At 40.3% G+C, this 16,336-nt stretch overlaps 1 protein-coding gene across 1 annotated transcript in view; it reads left to right on the forward strand.

Annotated features, from left to right (window-relative positions):
- The window catches only part of TRMT44 (tRNA methyltransferase 44 homolog), a gene marked incomplete in the record, with an annotated part of 256,632 nt that extends 241,129 nt beyond the window's left edge, over positions 1-15,503 (forward strand). Inside the window, 1 exon segment of the mRNA XM_053704178.1 lies at positions 15,038-15,503. Coding sequence (XP_053560153.1) covers positions 15,038-15,288 — 251 coding nt within the window.
- Between the last annotated feature and the right edge of the window lie 833 nt (positions 15,504-16,336).

Consider the following 16,336-nt stretch of genomic DNA (forward strand, 5'->3'; position numbering starts at 1 on the left):
TGATTACCTACTGTTCTGTACTAAAGCACACATTTCTTCTTCTGATGATTTGGTTTTCGATATTTGTCACAAAACCTAGCGGACAACTGATTTTTGCAAATTGCCTTTGGTTTGATTTCTTTCTTTCTTATTGATAAAGTGGTTAAGTGTTTGCTGTTTGTTACAGGATGTCTCACATTAAGAGAAATAGCAGAAGTTTTGGACAAAGAGACTTTACAAAGATTAAAGAATGAGTGTGGAGGCTTACAGACTCTGTTTAGGAACAATCATCAAGTATTTGAAGGTTGGTGTTTAGGTTTAATGAAACACTGTGAGATTTTTTGTTATAGAATCTAATCACAAAGAACAGAAATGCAGTGTTAAAGGGAACATATCACAGTATCTTTTACTGATATTAAAGGGACAGTCTACACCAGAATTTCTATTATTTAAAAATATAGATAATCCCTTTATTACACATTTCTCAGTTTGCAAAACCAACACAGTTATATTAATACACTTACCTATGTAATTACCTTGTATTTAACCCCTTAATGACCGCAGCACTTTTCCATTTTCTGTCCGTTTGGGACCAGGGCTATTTTTACATTTCTGCGGTGTTTGTGTTTAGCTGTAATTTTCCTCTTACTCATTTACTGTACCCACACATATTATATACCTTTTTTCTCGCCATTAAGTGGACTTTCTAAAAATACCATTATTTTCATCATATCTTATAATTTACTATAAAAAAATTATATAATATGAGGAAAAAATGGAAAAAAACACACTTTTTCTAACTTTGACCCCCAAAATCTGTTACACATCTACAACCACCAAAAAACACCCATGCTAAATAGTTTCTAAATTTTGTCCTGAGTTTAGAAATACCCAATGTTTACAGGTTCTTTGCTTTTTTTGTAAGTTATAGGGCCATAAATACAAGTAGCACTTTGCTATTTCCAAACCCCTTTTTTTCAAAATTAGCGCTAGTTACATTGGGACACTGATATCTTTCAGGAATCCCTGAATATCCCTTAACATGTATATATTTTTTCTCCAACATAGGTGTGTCCGGTCCACGGCGTCATCCTTACTTGTGGGATATTCTCTTCCCCAACAGGAAATGGCAAAGAGCCCAGCAAAGCTGGTCACATGATCCCTCCTAGGCTCCGCCTACCCCAGTCATTCTCTTTGCCGTTGTACAGGCAACATCTCCACGGAGATGGCTTAGAGTTTTTTAGTGTTTAACTGTAGTTTTTCATTATTCAATCAAGAGTTTGTTATTTTAAAATAGTGCTGGTACGTACTATTTACTCAGAAACAGAAAAGAGATGAAGAATTCTGTTTGTATGAGGAAAATGATTTTAGCAACCGTAACTAAAATCCATGGCTGTTCCACACAGGACTGTTGAGAGCAATTAACTTCAGTTGGGGGAACAGTTTGCAGTCTCTTGCTGCTTGAGGTATGACACATTCTAACAAGACGATGTAATGCTGGAAGCTGTCATTTTCCCTATGGGATCCGGTAAGCCATGTTTATTACGATTGTAAATAAGGGCTTCACAAGGGCTTATTTAAACTGTAGACTTTTTTTGGGCTAAATCGATTGATATTAACACTTATTTAGCCTTGAGGAATCATTTATTCTGGGTATTTTGATTTAATAATATCGGCAGGCACTGTTTTAGACACCTTATTCTTTAGGGGCTTTCCCAAAGCATAGGCAGAGTCTCATTTTCGCGCCGGTGTTGCGCACTTGTTTTTGAGAGGCATGGCATGCAGTCGCATGTGAGAGGAGCTCTGATACTTATAAAAGACTTCTGAAGGCGTCATTTGGTATCGTATTCCCCTTTGGGTTTGGTTGGGTCTCAGCAAAGCAGATACCAGGGACTGTAAAGGGGTTTAAAGCTTAAAACGGCTCCGGTTCCGTTATTTTAAGGGTTAAAGCTTCCAAAATTGGTGTGCAATATTTTCAAGGCTTTAAGACGCTGTGGTGAAAATTTGGTGAATTTTGAACAATTCCTTCATGTTTTTTCGCAATTGCAGTAATAAAGTGTGTTCAGTTTAAAATTTAAAGTGACAGTAACGGTTTTATTTTAAAACGTTTTTTGTACTTTCTGATCAAGTTTATGCCTGTTTAACATGTCTGAACTACCAGATAGACTGTGTTCTGAATGTGGGGAAGCCAGAATTCCTATTCATTTAAATAAATGTGATTTATGTGATAATGACAATGATGCCCAAGATGATTCCTCAAGTGAGGGGAGTAAGCATGGTACTGCATCATTCCCTCCTTCGTCTACACGAGTCTTGCCCACTCAGGAGGCCCCTAGTACATCTAGCGCGCCAATACTCCTTACTATGCAACAATTAACGGCTGTAATGGATAATTCTGTCAAAAACATTTTAGCCAAAATGAACCCTTGTCAGCGTAAGCGTGGCTGCTCTGTTTTAGTTACTGAAGAGCATGACGACGCTGATATTAATATCTCTGAAGGGCCCCTAACCCAATCTGAGGGGGCCAGGGAGGTTTTGTCTGAGGGAGAAATTACTGATTTAGGGAACATTTCTCAGCAGGCTGAATCTGATGTGATTACATTTAAATTTAAATTGGAACATCTCCGCATTTTGCTTAAGGAGGTATTATCCACTCTGGATGATTGTGAAAATTTAGTCATCCCAGAGAAACTATGTAAAATGGACAAGTTCCTAGAGGTGCCGGGGCTCCCAGAAGCTTTTCCTATACCCAAGCGGGTGGCGGACATTGTTAATAAAGAATGGGAAAGGCCCGGTATTCCTTTCGTCCCTCCCCCCATATTTAAAAAATTGTTTCCTATGGTCGACCCCAGAAAGGACTTATGGCAGTCAGTCCCCAAGGTCGAGGGAGCGGTTTCTACTTTAAACAAACGCACCACTATTCCCATAGAGGATAGTTGTGCTTTCAAAGATCCTATGGATAAAAAATTAGAAGGTTTGCTTAAAAAGATGTTTGTTCAGCAGGGTTACCTTCTACAACCCATTTCATGCATTGTCCCTGTCACTACAGCCGCATATTTCTGGTTTGATGAACTGCTTAAGGTGCTCGATAGTGACTCTCCTCCTTATGAGGAGATTATGGACAGAATCAATGCTCTCAAATTGGCTAATTCTTTCACTCTAGACGCCTCTTTGCAATTGGCTAAGTTAGCGGCTAAGAACTCTGGGTTTGCTATTGTGGCGCGCAGAGCGCTTTGGTTGAAATCTTGGTCGGCTGATGCGTCTTCCAAGAACAAGCTACTAAACATTCCTTTCAAGGGGAAAACGCTGTTTGGTCCTGACTTGAAAGAGATTATCTCTGATATCACTGGGGGTAAGGGCCACGCCCTTCCTCAGGATCGGCCCTTCAAGGCAAAAAATAGACCTAAATTTCGTCCCTTTCGTAAAAACGGACCAGCCCAAGGTGTTACGTCCTCTAAGCAAGAGGGTAATACTTCTCAGGCCAAGCCAGCTTGGAGACCAATGCAAGGCTGGAACAAGGGAAAGCAGGCCAAGAAACCTGCCACTGCTACCAAGACAGCATGAAATATTGGCCCCCGATCCGGGACCGGATCTGGTGGGGGGCAGACTCTCTCTCTTCGCTCAGGCTTGGGCAAGAGATGTTCTGGATCCTTGGGCGCTAGAAATAGTCTCCCAGGGTTATCTTCTGGAATTCAAGGGACTTCCCCCAAGGGGGAGGTTCCACAAGTCGCAGTTGTCTTCAGACCACATAAAAAGACAGGCGTTCTTACATTGTGTAGAAGACCTGTTAAAAATGGGAGTGATTCATCCTGTTCCATTAAGAGAACAAGGGATGGGGTTCTACTCCAATCTGTTCATAGTCCCCAAAAAAGAGGGAACGTTCAGACCAATCCTAGATCTCAAGATCTTAAACAAATTTCTCAAGGTCCCATCGTTCAAGATGGAAACCATTCGAACTATCCTTCCTTCCATCCAGGAAGGTCAATTTATGACCACGGTGGATTTAAAGGATGCGTATCTACATATTCCTATCCACAAGGAACATCATCGGTTCCTAAGGTTTGCATTCCTGGACAAACATTACCAGTTCGTGGCGCTTCCTTTCGGATTAGCCACTGCTCCAAGGATTTTCACAAAGGTACTAGGGTCCCTTCTAGCGGTGCTAAGACCAAGGGGCATTGCAGTAGTACCTTACCTGGACGACATTCTGATTCAAGCGTCGTCCCTTCCTCAAGCAAAGGCTCACACGGACATTGTCCTGGCCTTTCTCAGATCTCACGGCTGGAAAGTGAACGTGGAAAAGAGTTCTCTATCCCCGTCAACAAGGGTTCCCTTTTTGGGAACAATTATAGACTCCTTAGAAATGAGGATCTTTCTAACAGAGGCCAGAAAAACAAAGCTTCTGGAATCTTGTCGGATACTTCATTCCGTTCCTCTTCCTTCCATAGCTCAGTGCATGGAAGTGATCGGGTTGATGGTGGCGGCGATGGACATAGTTCCTTTTGCGCGCATTCATCTAAGACCATTACAACTGTGCATGCTCAGTCAGTGGAATGGGGACTATACAGACTTGTCTCCGAAGATACAAGTAAATCAGAGGACCAGAGACTCACTCCGTTGGTGGCTGTCCCTGGACAATCTGTCTCAAGGGATGATGTTCCACAGACCAGAGTGGGTCATTGTCACGACCGACGCCAGTCTGATAGGCTGGGGCGCGGTCTGGGGATCCCTGAAAGCTCAGGGTCTTTGGTCTCGGGAAGAATCTCTTCTACCGATAAATATTCTGGAACTGAGAGCGATATTCAATGCGCTCCAGGCCTGGCCCCAGCTTGCGAGGACCAGGTTCATACGGTTTCAATCAGACAACATGACGACTGTTGCGTACATCAACCATCAGGGGGGAACAAGGAGTTCCCTAGCGATGGAAGAAGTAACCAAAATTATTCTTTGGGCGGAGTCTCACTCCTGCCACCTGTCTGCTATCCACATCCCAGGAGTGGAAAATTGGGAAGCGGATTTTCTGAGTCGTCAGACATTGCATCCGGGGGAGTGGGAACTCCATCCGGAAATCTTTGCCCAAGTCACTCACCTGTGGGGCATTCCAGACATGGATCTGGTGGCCTCTCGTCAGAACTTCAAAGTTCCTTGCTACGGGGCCAGATCCAGGGATCCCAAGGCGGCTCTAGTGGATGCACTAGTAGCACCTTGGACCTTCAAACTAGCTTATGTGTTCCCGCCATTTCCTCTCATCCCCAGGCTGATAGCCAGGATCAAGCAGGAGAGGGCGTCGGTGATCTTGATAGCTCCTGCGTGGCCACGCAGGACTTGGTATGCAGATCTGGTGAATATGTCATCGGCTCCACCTTGGAAGCTACCTTTGAGACGAGACCTTCTTGTTCAGGGTCCGTTCGAACATCCGAATCTGGTTTCACTCCAGCTGACTGCTTGGAGATTGAACGCTTGATTTTATCGAAGCGAGGATTCTCAGATTCTGTGATCGATACTCTTGTTCAGGCCAGAAAGCCTGTGACTAGAAAGATTTACCACAAAATTTGGAAAAAATATATCTGTTGGTGTGAATCTAAAGGATTCCCTTGGGACAAGGTTAAGATTCCTAGGATTCTATCCTTCCTTCAAGAAGGATTGGAAAAAGGATTATCTGCAAGTTCCCTGAAGGGACAGATTTCTGCCTTGTCGGTATTACTTCACAAAAAGCTGGCAGCTGTGCCAGATGTTCAAGCCTTTGTTCAGGCTCTGGTTAGAATCAAGCCTGTTTACAAACCTTTGACTCCTCCTTGGAGTCTCAATTTAGTTCTTTCAGTTCTTCAGGGGGTTCCGTTTGAACCCTTACATTCCGTTGATATTAAGTTATTATCTTGGAAAGTTTTGTTTTTAGTTGCGATTTCTTCTGCTAGAAGAGTCTCAGAATTATCTGCTCTGCAGTGTTCTCCTCCTTATCTGGTGTTCCATGCAGATAAGGTGGTTTTACGTACTAAACCTGGTTTTCTTCCAAAAGTTGTTTCTAACAAAAACATTAACCAGGAGATTATCGTACCTTCTCTGTGTCCAAAACCAGTTTCAAAGAAGGAACGTTTGTTGCACAATTTGGATGTTGTTCGCGCTCTAAAATTCTATTTAGATGCTACAAAGGATTTTAGACAAACATCTTCCTTGTTTGTTGTTTATTCAGGTAAAAGGAGAGGTCAAAAAGCAACTTCTACCTCTCTCTCTTTTTGGATTAAAAGCATCATCAGATTGGCTTACGAGACTGCCGGACGGCAGCCTCCCGAAAGAATCACAGCTCATTCCACTAGGGCTGTGGCTTCCACATCGGCCTTCAAGAACGAGGCTTCTGTTGATCAGATATGTAGGGCAGCGACTTGGTCTTCACTGCACACTTTTACCAAATTTTACAAGTTTGATACTTTTGCTTCTTCTGAGGCTATTTTTGGGAGAAAGGTTTTGCAAGCCGTGGTGCCTTCCATTTAGGTGACCTGATTTGCTCCCTCCCTTCATCCGTGTCCTAAAGCTTTGGTATTGGTTCCCACAAGTAAGGATGACGCCGTGGACCGGACACACCTATGTTGGAGAAAACAGAATTTATGTTTACCTGATAAATTTCTTTCTCCAACGGTGTGTCCGGTCCACGGCCCGCCCTGGTTTTTTTAATCAGGTCTGATATTTTATTTTCTTTAACTACAGTCACCACGGTACCATATGGTTTCTCCTATGCAAATATTCCTCCTTAACGTCGGTCGAATGACTGGGGTAGGCGGAGCCTAGGAGGGATCATGTGACCAGCTTTGCTGGGCTCTTTGCCATTTCCTGTTGGGGAAGAGAATATCCCACAAGTAAGGATGACGCCGTGGACCGGACACACCGTTGGAGAAAGAAATTTATCAGGTAAACATAAATTCTGTTTTTTAGAAGACACCCCAAAGTATTGATCTAGGCCCATTTTGGTATATTCCATGCCACCATTTCACCGCCAAATGCAATCAAATAAAGAAAATCGTTCACTTTTTCACAATTTTTTTCACAAACTTTAGGTTTCTCACTGAAATTATTTACAAACAACTTTGTGCAATTATGGCATAAATGGTTGTAAATTATTCTCTGGGATCCCCTTTGTTCAGAAATAGCAGACATGTATGGCTTTTGTTGTTGCTTTTTGGTAATTAGAAGGACGCTAAATGCCACTGCGCACCACACGTGTATTATGCCCAGCAGTGAAGGGGTTAATTAGGGAGCATGTAGGGAGCTTCTAGGGTTAATTTTAGCTTTAGTGTAGTGTAGTAGACAACCCAAAGTATTGATCTAGGCCCATTTTGGTATATTTCATGCCACCATTTCACCGCCAGATGCGATCAAATTAAAAAAAACGTTAAATTTTTCACAATTTTAGGTTTCTCACTGAAATCATTTACAAGCAGATTGAGCAATTATGTCACAAATGGTTGTAAATGCTTCTCTGGGATCCCCTTTGTTCAGAAATAGCAGACATATATGACTTTGGCGTTGCTTTTTGGTAATTAGAAGGCCGCTAAATGCTGCTGTGCATCACACGTGTATTATGTCTAGCAGTGAAGGGGTTAATTAGGTAGCTTGTAGGGAGCTTGCAGGGTTAATTTTAGCTTTAGTGTAGAGATCAGCCTCCCACCTGACACATCACACCCCCTGATCCCTCCCAAACAGCTCCCTTCCCTCCCCCACCCCACAATTGTCCCCGCCATCTTAAGTATTGGCAGAATGTCTACCAGTTCAAAAATAAAGGGAATCTTTGTTTTTTTTAAAAAAAAATTATAGCATATTTACATATGCTGCTGTTTAGGATTCCCCTTAGCCCCCAACCTCCCTGATCCCCCCTCAAACATCTCTCTAACCATCCCCCTTTGCCTTTTTGGGGGCCATCTTGGGTACTGGCAGCTATCTGCCAGTACCCAATTTGCAGAAAAAAATGTTGTTTTTTTTATTTTTCCCCAGTTTTTTTTCTGTAGTGTAGCTTCCCTCCCACATACCAACCCAACACCCCCTGATTTCGCTTTTTATTTTTATTATTACTAGGTTTTAGAACCCTGATTAGCAAATCCTTTCTGTAGTGTAGCGGTTCCCACCCGCTCCCTCCCGTGCACGCGCCCGCCCCCTCCCTATCGTGCACGCGCGCGTGCCCCCGGTCATCCCCGCCCACGATCCCGCCCCCCTCCACATCACTGGGCCCATCGATGGCCGCCACCCGCCTCCCACGTCGGCTCCCACCCACCAACGATACCGGCCATCGATGTCTTGTGCAGGGAGGGCCACAGAGTGGCTCTCTCTGCATCGGATGGCCATACATGGTTATTGCAGGATGCCTCCATATCGAGGCATCACTGCAATAACCGGAAAGCAGCTGGAAGCGAGCAGGATCGCTTCCAGCTGCTTTCCACACCGAGGACGTGCAGGGTACGTCCTCAGGCGTTAACTGCCTTTTTTTTGAGGACGTACCCTGCACGTCCTCGGTCATTAAGGGGTTAAGCCTCTGCAGACTGCCCCCTTATTTCAGTTATTTTGGCATTTTAGCCAATCAGTGAGCACAATGTTAGTTCATGTGTGCCATATAGATAACACCCTCTAGTTGTGGAAAAACTGTCAAAATGCATTCAGATAAGAGGCAGTTTTCAAGGGCTAAGAAATTAGCATATGAGCCTACCTAGGTTTAGCTTTCAACTAAGAATACCAAGAGAAAAAAGCAAAATTGATGATAAAAGTAAAATGGAAAGATGTTTAAAAATGCATGCCCTATCTGAATCATGAAAATTTATTTTTGACTAGACTGTCCCTTTAACCCCTTAATGACCGGACCATTTTTCAATTTTCTTACCCTTAATGACAATGGCTATTTTTACATTTCTGCAGTGTTTGTGTTTAGCTGTAATTTTCCTCTTACTCGTTTACTTTACCCACACATATTATATACCGTTTTTCTCGCCATTAAATGGACTTTCTAAAGATACCATTATTTTCATCATATCTTATAATTTACTATAGGAAAAATATAAAATATGAGGAAAAAATTGAAAAAAAACACACTTTTTCTAACTTTGACCCCCAAAATCTGTTACACATCTACAACCACCAAAAAACACCCATGCTAAATAGTTTCTAAATTTTGTCCCGAGTTTAGAAATACCCAATGTTTACATGTTCTTTGCTTTTTTTGCAAGTTATAGGGCAATAAGTACAAGTAGCACTTTGCTATTTCCAAAACACTTTTTTTCAAAATTAGCGCTAGTTACATTGGGACACTGATATCTTTCAGGAATCCCTGAATATCCCTTGACATGTATATATTTATATTTAGAAGACATCACAAAGCATTGATCTAGGCCCATTTTGGTATATTTCATGCCACCATTTCACCTCCAAATGCGATCAAATAAAAAAAAATTGTTGACTTTTTCACAATTTTTTTCACAAACTTTAGGTTTCTCGCTGAATTTATTTACAAACAACTTGTGCAATTATGGCATAAATGGTTGTAAATACTTCTCTGGGATCCCCTTTGTTCAGAAACAGCAGACCTATATGGCTTTGGCGTTGCTTTTTGGTAATTAGAAGGCCGCTAAATGCCGCTCCACACCACACCTGTATTATGCCCAGCAGTGAAGTGGTTAATTAGGGAGCTTGTAGGGAGCTTTTAGGTTTAATTTTAGCTTTAGTGTAGTGTAGTAGACAACCCAAATTATTGATCTAGGCCCATTTTGGTATATTTCATGCCACCATTTCACCGCCAAATACGATCAAATAAAAAAAAAGCTTACATTTTTCACAATTTTAGGTTTCTCACTGAAATTATTTACAAACAGCTTGTGCAATTATGGCACAAATGGTTGTAAATGCTTCTCTGGGATCCCCTTTGTTCAGAAATAGCAGACCTATATGGCTTTGGTGTTGCTTTTTGGTAATAATAAGGCCGTTAAATACTGCTGCGCACCACACTTATAATATGCCCAGCAGTTAAGGGGTTAATTAGGTAGCTGGTGGGGTTAATTTTTAGCTTTAGTGTAGAGATCAGCCTCCCACCTGACACATCCCACCCTCTGATCCCCCCCTGACCCCCCTCAAACAGCTCTCTTCCCTCCCCACCTCACAATTGTCACCGCCATCTTAAGTACTGGCAGAAAGTCTGCCAGTACTGAAATAAAAATAATGTATTTTTTTTTTCTGTCATACAGTCTGCAGTGATGGATCCCCCCTTACCCCACAACCTCCCTGATCCCCCCATACATCTCTCTAACCCTCCCACTCTATTTGCCGCCATCTTGGGTACTGGCAGCTGTCTGCCAGTACCCAATTTGCCCCCCAAAATAGTTTTTTTTTTTACTTTTTTAATCTAAAATATTTGTTTTCTGTAGTGTAGCTGCCCCCCCTAAATAATCTACATCCCTCCCCCTCCCAGATCCCTTACTAAAGAACAGAGATGCCCCTGCATCTACATCTATCTTTTTTTTTTCCAAGTGGGCTGCATATTTTGCGTGCGTGCAGAAATTGTTAGATCGCTTGGGAAATAAACAAGTAAGGGAATCCTTGGTAAAAGCAGCTCCCACCCACCAACTACTTTGTAAACATAAATAGCCGATGCAGATGGGGCCACAGAGTGGCCCTTTCTGCATCGGTATGTAAAATGGGGGATTGTAGTGATGCATCAATATTGAGGCATCACTACAAGCCCTTGTAAGCAGCTTCAGACAACAGAGGACGTACCAGGTACGTCAACTGTCATTAAGGGAAGTTTTTTCTATGACGTACCTGGTACGTCCTCTGTCATTAAGGGGTTAAACGGACTATAAAGGCAATTTTGTTATGTATGCATTAGACTGAAATTATGCAAATGATCTGCATGTAAAATAAATGTTTTAAAAGCATAAATTGATTTTTCAGTCTTGGAACAATCTAGTTAAAAAACTCTAGTGTTTATCTTGCTTCATTTGCTGTGGCCAATTAAGAACAAACATAAACAATCTTCTACGCATTTCATCCAATCACTTTGAGGAGTGCCTGGGTTCTGCATTCCACCAGGCACATTCCAGCCTTCATTGGGGGGAGTAGTGGATATTTTCAAAGTTAAATATCAGGAAAAAGCAGGGGGGGGGGAATAATGGATGTTATTGTAACGTTTTTTAAAATTATGCATAATTAAATATTTCTTTCATACAGGTGGTGAGTCCACAACCCATTACTCATGGGAATTACCTTTCCTACCACTTGGAGGAGGCAAAGATTCCCAAACCCTAAGATCTCTATATAACTCCTACCACCTCACACATACATCAGTCTTTTCTTTGCCTCCGTTGGAGGTGGTTGAAGAATGAAGATGTGCTTGATTTAATTCAGAGAAGGGTTTTCAGTGTATTTTGAAGCCCAGTTTCCCTTCAGTGTGCACTGCTATGGCTGCTCTAATGCCTGCAAACAAGCGTTTAAGATCAGTATAGGTTTCTTCTACCAGTACTATGTGCCCTCGGGCCAGAAATACTGTTATGTCTTCAGAGGGTGAAATTTCTTCTGCTGATGAGGAATCTTAATCTGATGTTGAGTCTGATATTTCCTCTCGTTTGTTTAAAGTTGAACATATTCATTCTCTTTTAAATGAGGTCTTAATAACTTTAGGGGTTAAAAATCCTATAGCTTCTTATGACAAACATTGTAATCGTTGAAAATCAGCTTTTAAGACTGTTGTTAAACTCCCTTAAGTTTTTCCTATTCCTCGTGCTCTCTCTGACATTATTTTTAATTATTGGTCTAAGACTGGAAATACATTAACCCCTCTGCAAGGTTTGAGAAATCATATACTTTGCCAGCTCCTAAGAATGAGTTATAGGCTAAGCATACTACTATTCCTTTGGAATATAGTACTTCTTTTAAAGATCCTCTAGACAGGAACTTATAGTCTTTGCACAGAAGGGCTTTTTTACAAGCAGGTTTACCTTCTACTTATTGGTTATCCAGTCTTTCTGAATATTGTTTTGAGGATCCTGTTTGTGACATTCTTTTACGTTTACTTAAATTTATATTTGTTATATTTGGGATGCTGTTTTTGATATTTTGAAAATGAATGTCGAAAGTATGTCTTTGGCAGTTCGTGCCAGGAGAGCTTTATGGCTTCAATCCTGGTCTGCTGCTATGGTGTCTTAATCTAGATTATCTCTTTTCTTTCAGGGTAAGAAATTGTTTGGATCAGATTTAGATTCTATTATTTCTACTGTTACCGGTAGTAAAGGGCCTTTTTTTACCTCAGGATAAAAAAAATCTAAGGCCTTTGACCGTTTCTGTTCCCCTCGCCAGAATAAGGATCAAATGAGCGAAGATTCCTGCTGATCAAAAACAGAGTACTTCTGGTTCAGTTTGGAGACCCAATGCTAACTGTAATAAGTTTAAGCAGGCTAAGAAAACTACTCCTGCATCTAAAACTGCATGAAGCTGCACCCCCCGATCCATATTTTCTGGCAGCGTGCAGGTTAAGTCTCATTTAACAGTCTGCCCTAATTCTCTGGCTTCTACTCAAGTTCCTTTTGGAACATCAGATACGATTCAGAATAAAGACTCTCGGAGAGACGTTTCTTCTGTTTTAATAGAAAGGTTAGTACATAAAAGTTTAGGTTCTGTTTCAGTCATTTTGAAACTGAGAATCAAGTTTTTGCATCTAAGGATCTTGTCAATTGTATGGATGGGTGAGGTTTCCTATATAGATTCTGAGCCTTGGTGCAACCTTAAGGTTCTTTACGTTTAGCCTCTATTAAAAAGAACGTTTATTTTCCTCTTACAGTTAGGCAGGGTCACAGTAGTGACTTATGTCTTAAATCTGAGGGGAACTCTGTTTCCTGATGATAAGGGTAATGTTTTGATAGTTGTCTATCTTTGGTAGTTCTCAATCTAGGGATGATTATCTAGGAAATTAATTTTTACAGTCCTCAGTTGTGTCCCCTAGATGTGAACAAACTTCTCAGGCACTTGTTAAGGATCAGGGTCCTATAAATAGTATTTGTAGTTCTACTACTTATTTTGGTGTTTCAGCTTGTGTATCTGTTGGTACTTCTACTCAGAATAGTTTTCAAGCTGAGCCTAGAAAGAACATTAGTGGTTTTGGTAATCTTACTGTTTGGTAATTTTACAGAATTTGGTATCCAAATCTAGTACAGAGGTTGTTTCCTTCTTTATCCTCTGTCCCTGGGGCTAGGCCTCCTGTTCCTAAATTTGCTCTTAGTACTAAGACATTGTGGTTTCTCTGATTCTGTGATTAAAACCTTAATTCATGCTCAGAAGCCTGTGACTAGGAAAATTTACCATAAAGTCTGGAAACCTTTATTTTTTGGTGTATAGACCCATGGTTTTTCTTGGCATCCTTTTAGATGGCTGGATAACTTTTGTTTTATAGGAAGACTTTGGTTCGTATCAAACCTGTAATTAAGCAAATTTTTCTTCTTTGGGATCTTAACTTGGTATTAAGAGTTTTGAACCTAGCTTTAGATTGACATTAAGCTACTTTCTTGGAAAGTGTTGTTTCTTTTAGCTACTTCACCTGCTAGAAGAGGTTTTTTTTTTTTTGTTTTGTTTTTTAATTTTCTGCTTCAGCTTTTGGTAGAAAGGTTCTTTCTGGGAGTTACTTCAGTTTGATTTTTGCCTGTTTAATTTTTTTTAAGTGCATTTGAAAAATATTGTGATTGTGGATTTATTCTCAGTTAAAAATAAATTCATAGCAGTTAGAAAACTCATCTAGAGGTTCTCAAGAAAACAACAGTTGGATAGAAAAAGAAAGTTGTTGAACATAGAGAGTGCTGACAGTCACTAACTATCTTTCTCAACTCCCACCTCTCTCCAATCTCTCTTGTTACACTCTCCCTTTCTCTCTCAGGCCATATCTTCTCTGTACAATCTTTTTTTCCACTTTCTCATATCTCTTCACTCTTTTTTTTTTTTTCTTTCAATTCTCTCAACTCTACCTTCTCCATTTTCACTTTTCATCTGCAGTCTCTCTCTGCCCCATTTACACTCTCAGAAGTAACAGTCTAAGCACTAATGGGGTCCCTTCAGCCCTAGAGGAATAACATATCCTTGCACTTTCATGGCTATATAATATCGCTTTAGATAATAGTTTTAGCACACAGCACAACATGTGTGTTTGTCAGTGCTGCAATAGGAATGTTCATTCTGCAAATACAATTTGTCAACTTTGCTACTTACATTATGCCTCCAGACTTCAAACTCAACATTCACTAACTAACTTTGACTCACCACCATTAAAATTCCACTCGCCAATGACTAGTGGAAATTTAGCTCTGATATATCAAAATTTTTATATTATTACCTGGTTTGTGTCAAGAATGGCAATGTCAAACTTATATTATGAAATAATTGGACCCACAATAGATGTCATATAGTATATATGCACATCCCCTTACTTAGCACCTTACCAAAAACTGTTTTTACTAGAGCAGGGAGTTCTGGGTAATGATATGCAAATGATTTCCAGAATCCCCATCCTTTTACTTCTTGTCTCCATTTTAAACCTGAATGTCCTAATGCCACTGCAATGCTACTATAGGGCAGATTTAATGCATAATAAAGAAAGGTACAGAAAAAGAAATCACAGGTGGGCATTTTTTTCCGTCTTATTAAGACCTCATCAGCATGGGATATATGTCTTTCTTGCCATGTAGTGAAGCTGGTATAAGGCATTCAAACCAGTCTCTATAAAGTTTATGATAAGAAAAAATATGTTGACAAAAACAAAACAAAAACGTATTCTCTGTTAGATATTATACAGCACATCTGCACATAGGGGGACATTTATACAGCGCAGATGACCAGAATGGGGGCAGAGAATTCTTTAGGAAAAATACCTACGTTTTAAACATGGATTTCTGGGTACTTGCCAGTGTTTGAACATGTATTTTAATTTGTATATGAGGTACAAATACTATCTGCTAATTTATGTCCCAGGCAAATAAAATTAAGGTCTTTTACCATTTTCTCATATTCTTCTTGAAAATTAACCGTATGTTTTTCCTTCTTTTGCCAATAGTGATGAATTCCAGCGTTTCTATTCGAGATTGGAGGAATGAAGCAGTAAGCAAGAGTAAACGGAAACAATCAGAATCCAAGAGAGGACTCTCTCCTGATGTTTTAAAAACAAGATTATGTTGGTTTTTTATCAATCACCCTGATGGCTGTCCGCGTGTTACTGATAATTGTCCTTACGCTCATGGATCTGAAGAGTTGCGGCCATCTTCAGCTCTTAGAAGGAAAAAACACAGGAACGATGAATTGTCTTAAATACTGTACTATTTTGTCTAACATTGTATGCCATCAACATTTTAACTGCTTTATTCCTGTCCAAGTTTAAGAAATGTATAGATAAAATAAATGTTTATTTTTAATCAGATTTATAGAGGGAATTTAATTTAAGGGACACAAAACAAGTTGAGATTGCAATATGGAAAGTTTAATTTTGCATAGAAACAACTTTCACAATAAACTTGTATTATTTTTATTGCCTACGGTTCCTGTAATTTAACTTTAAAATTTTGGGTTTTCCATCTGAGAATTGGAAACAAACACTGCAGAATTTAAACATCTAACCCAGTGTTCCCTCTAAGGCAAGTTTTGCTAGCGGCCCAGCAGTGAAAGAGTTAAGGGAACCACACCTTGCAGTCTGCATTGTGTAGTGTTTGCTAATTGCTCTAATTAACTGTTTTACTTCTGGGCCACTCACAAAACTGGCTGAAAAGGAACACTACTTCAAACCCTGTCACATATCTATCTTTAATAAGCCTCTAGAGAAGTGATAATATTTCAGACTGGAAAACAATAGAAGCCTAAATTGGCTCCTCCAAAGAAAGCAAATGGTGGTGAGGAGTTTGGCTATTGACAATTTTGGAATAAATTAACATATGTATAGCCATACGCTGCTTAATCAGACACCAGCTGAGAATGTCTCAGTAGATTATGATCCTAATACTTAAACAAATCTGATTTATGATCTGAATTTTCCTTGCTTCTCATTTGCTCAGAATACGATTCCTCTTGTTTTACATAATATTCTTAGTCAACCATCAAGAGCACCTGTGATTAGATTATGTGCTTGAGGCAATGGAACTCTTATTTAGAGCCAAAGTTTTTGGTCAATGCAGCCAAAGAGAAAAGACGCCACCACACAGGACTTATGGCAGACAGTCCCTAAGGTGGAGGGAGCAGTTTCTACTCTAGCAAAGCGTACTACAATCCCTGTCGAGGACAGTTGTGCTTTTTCAGATCCAATGGATAAAAAATTAGGTTACCTTAAGAAAATGTTTATTCAAAAAGGTTTTATCCTACAGCCCCT

This window comes from Bombina bombina, chromosome 2, assembly GCF_027579735.1.
Source record: "Bombina bombina isolate aBomBom1 chromosome 2, aBomBom1.pri, whole genome shotgun sequence".
In the NCBI taxonomy this organism is placed as follows: Eukaryota; Metazoa; Chordata; class Amphibia; order Anura; family Bombinatoridae; genus Bombina; species Bombina bombina.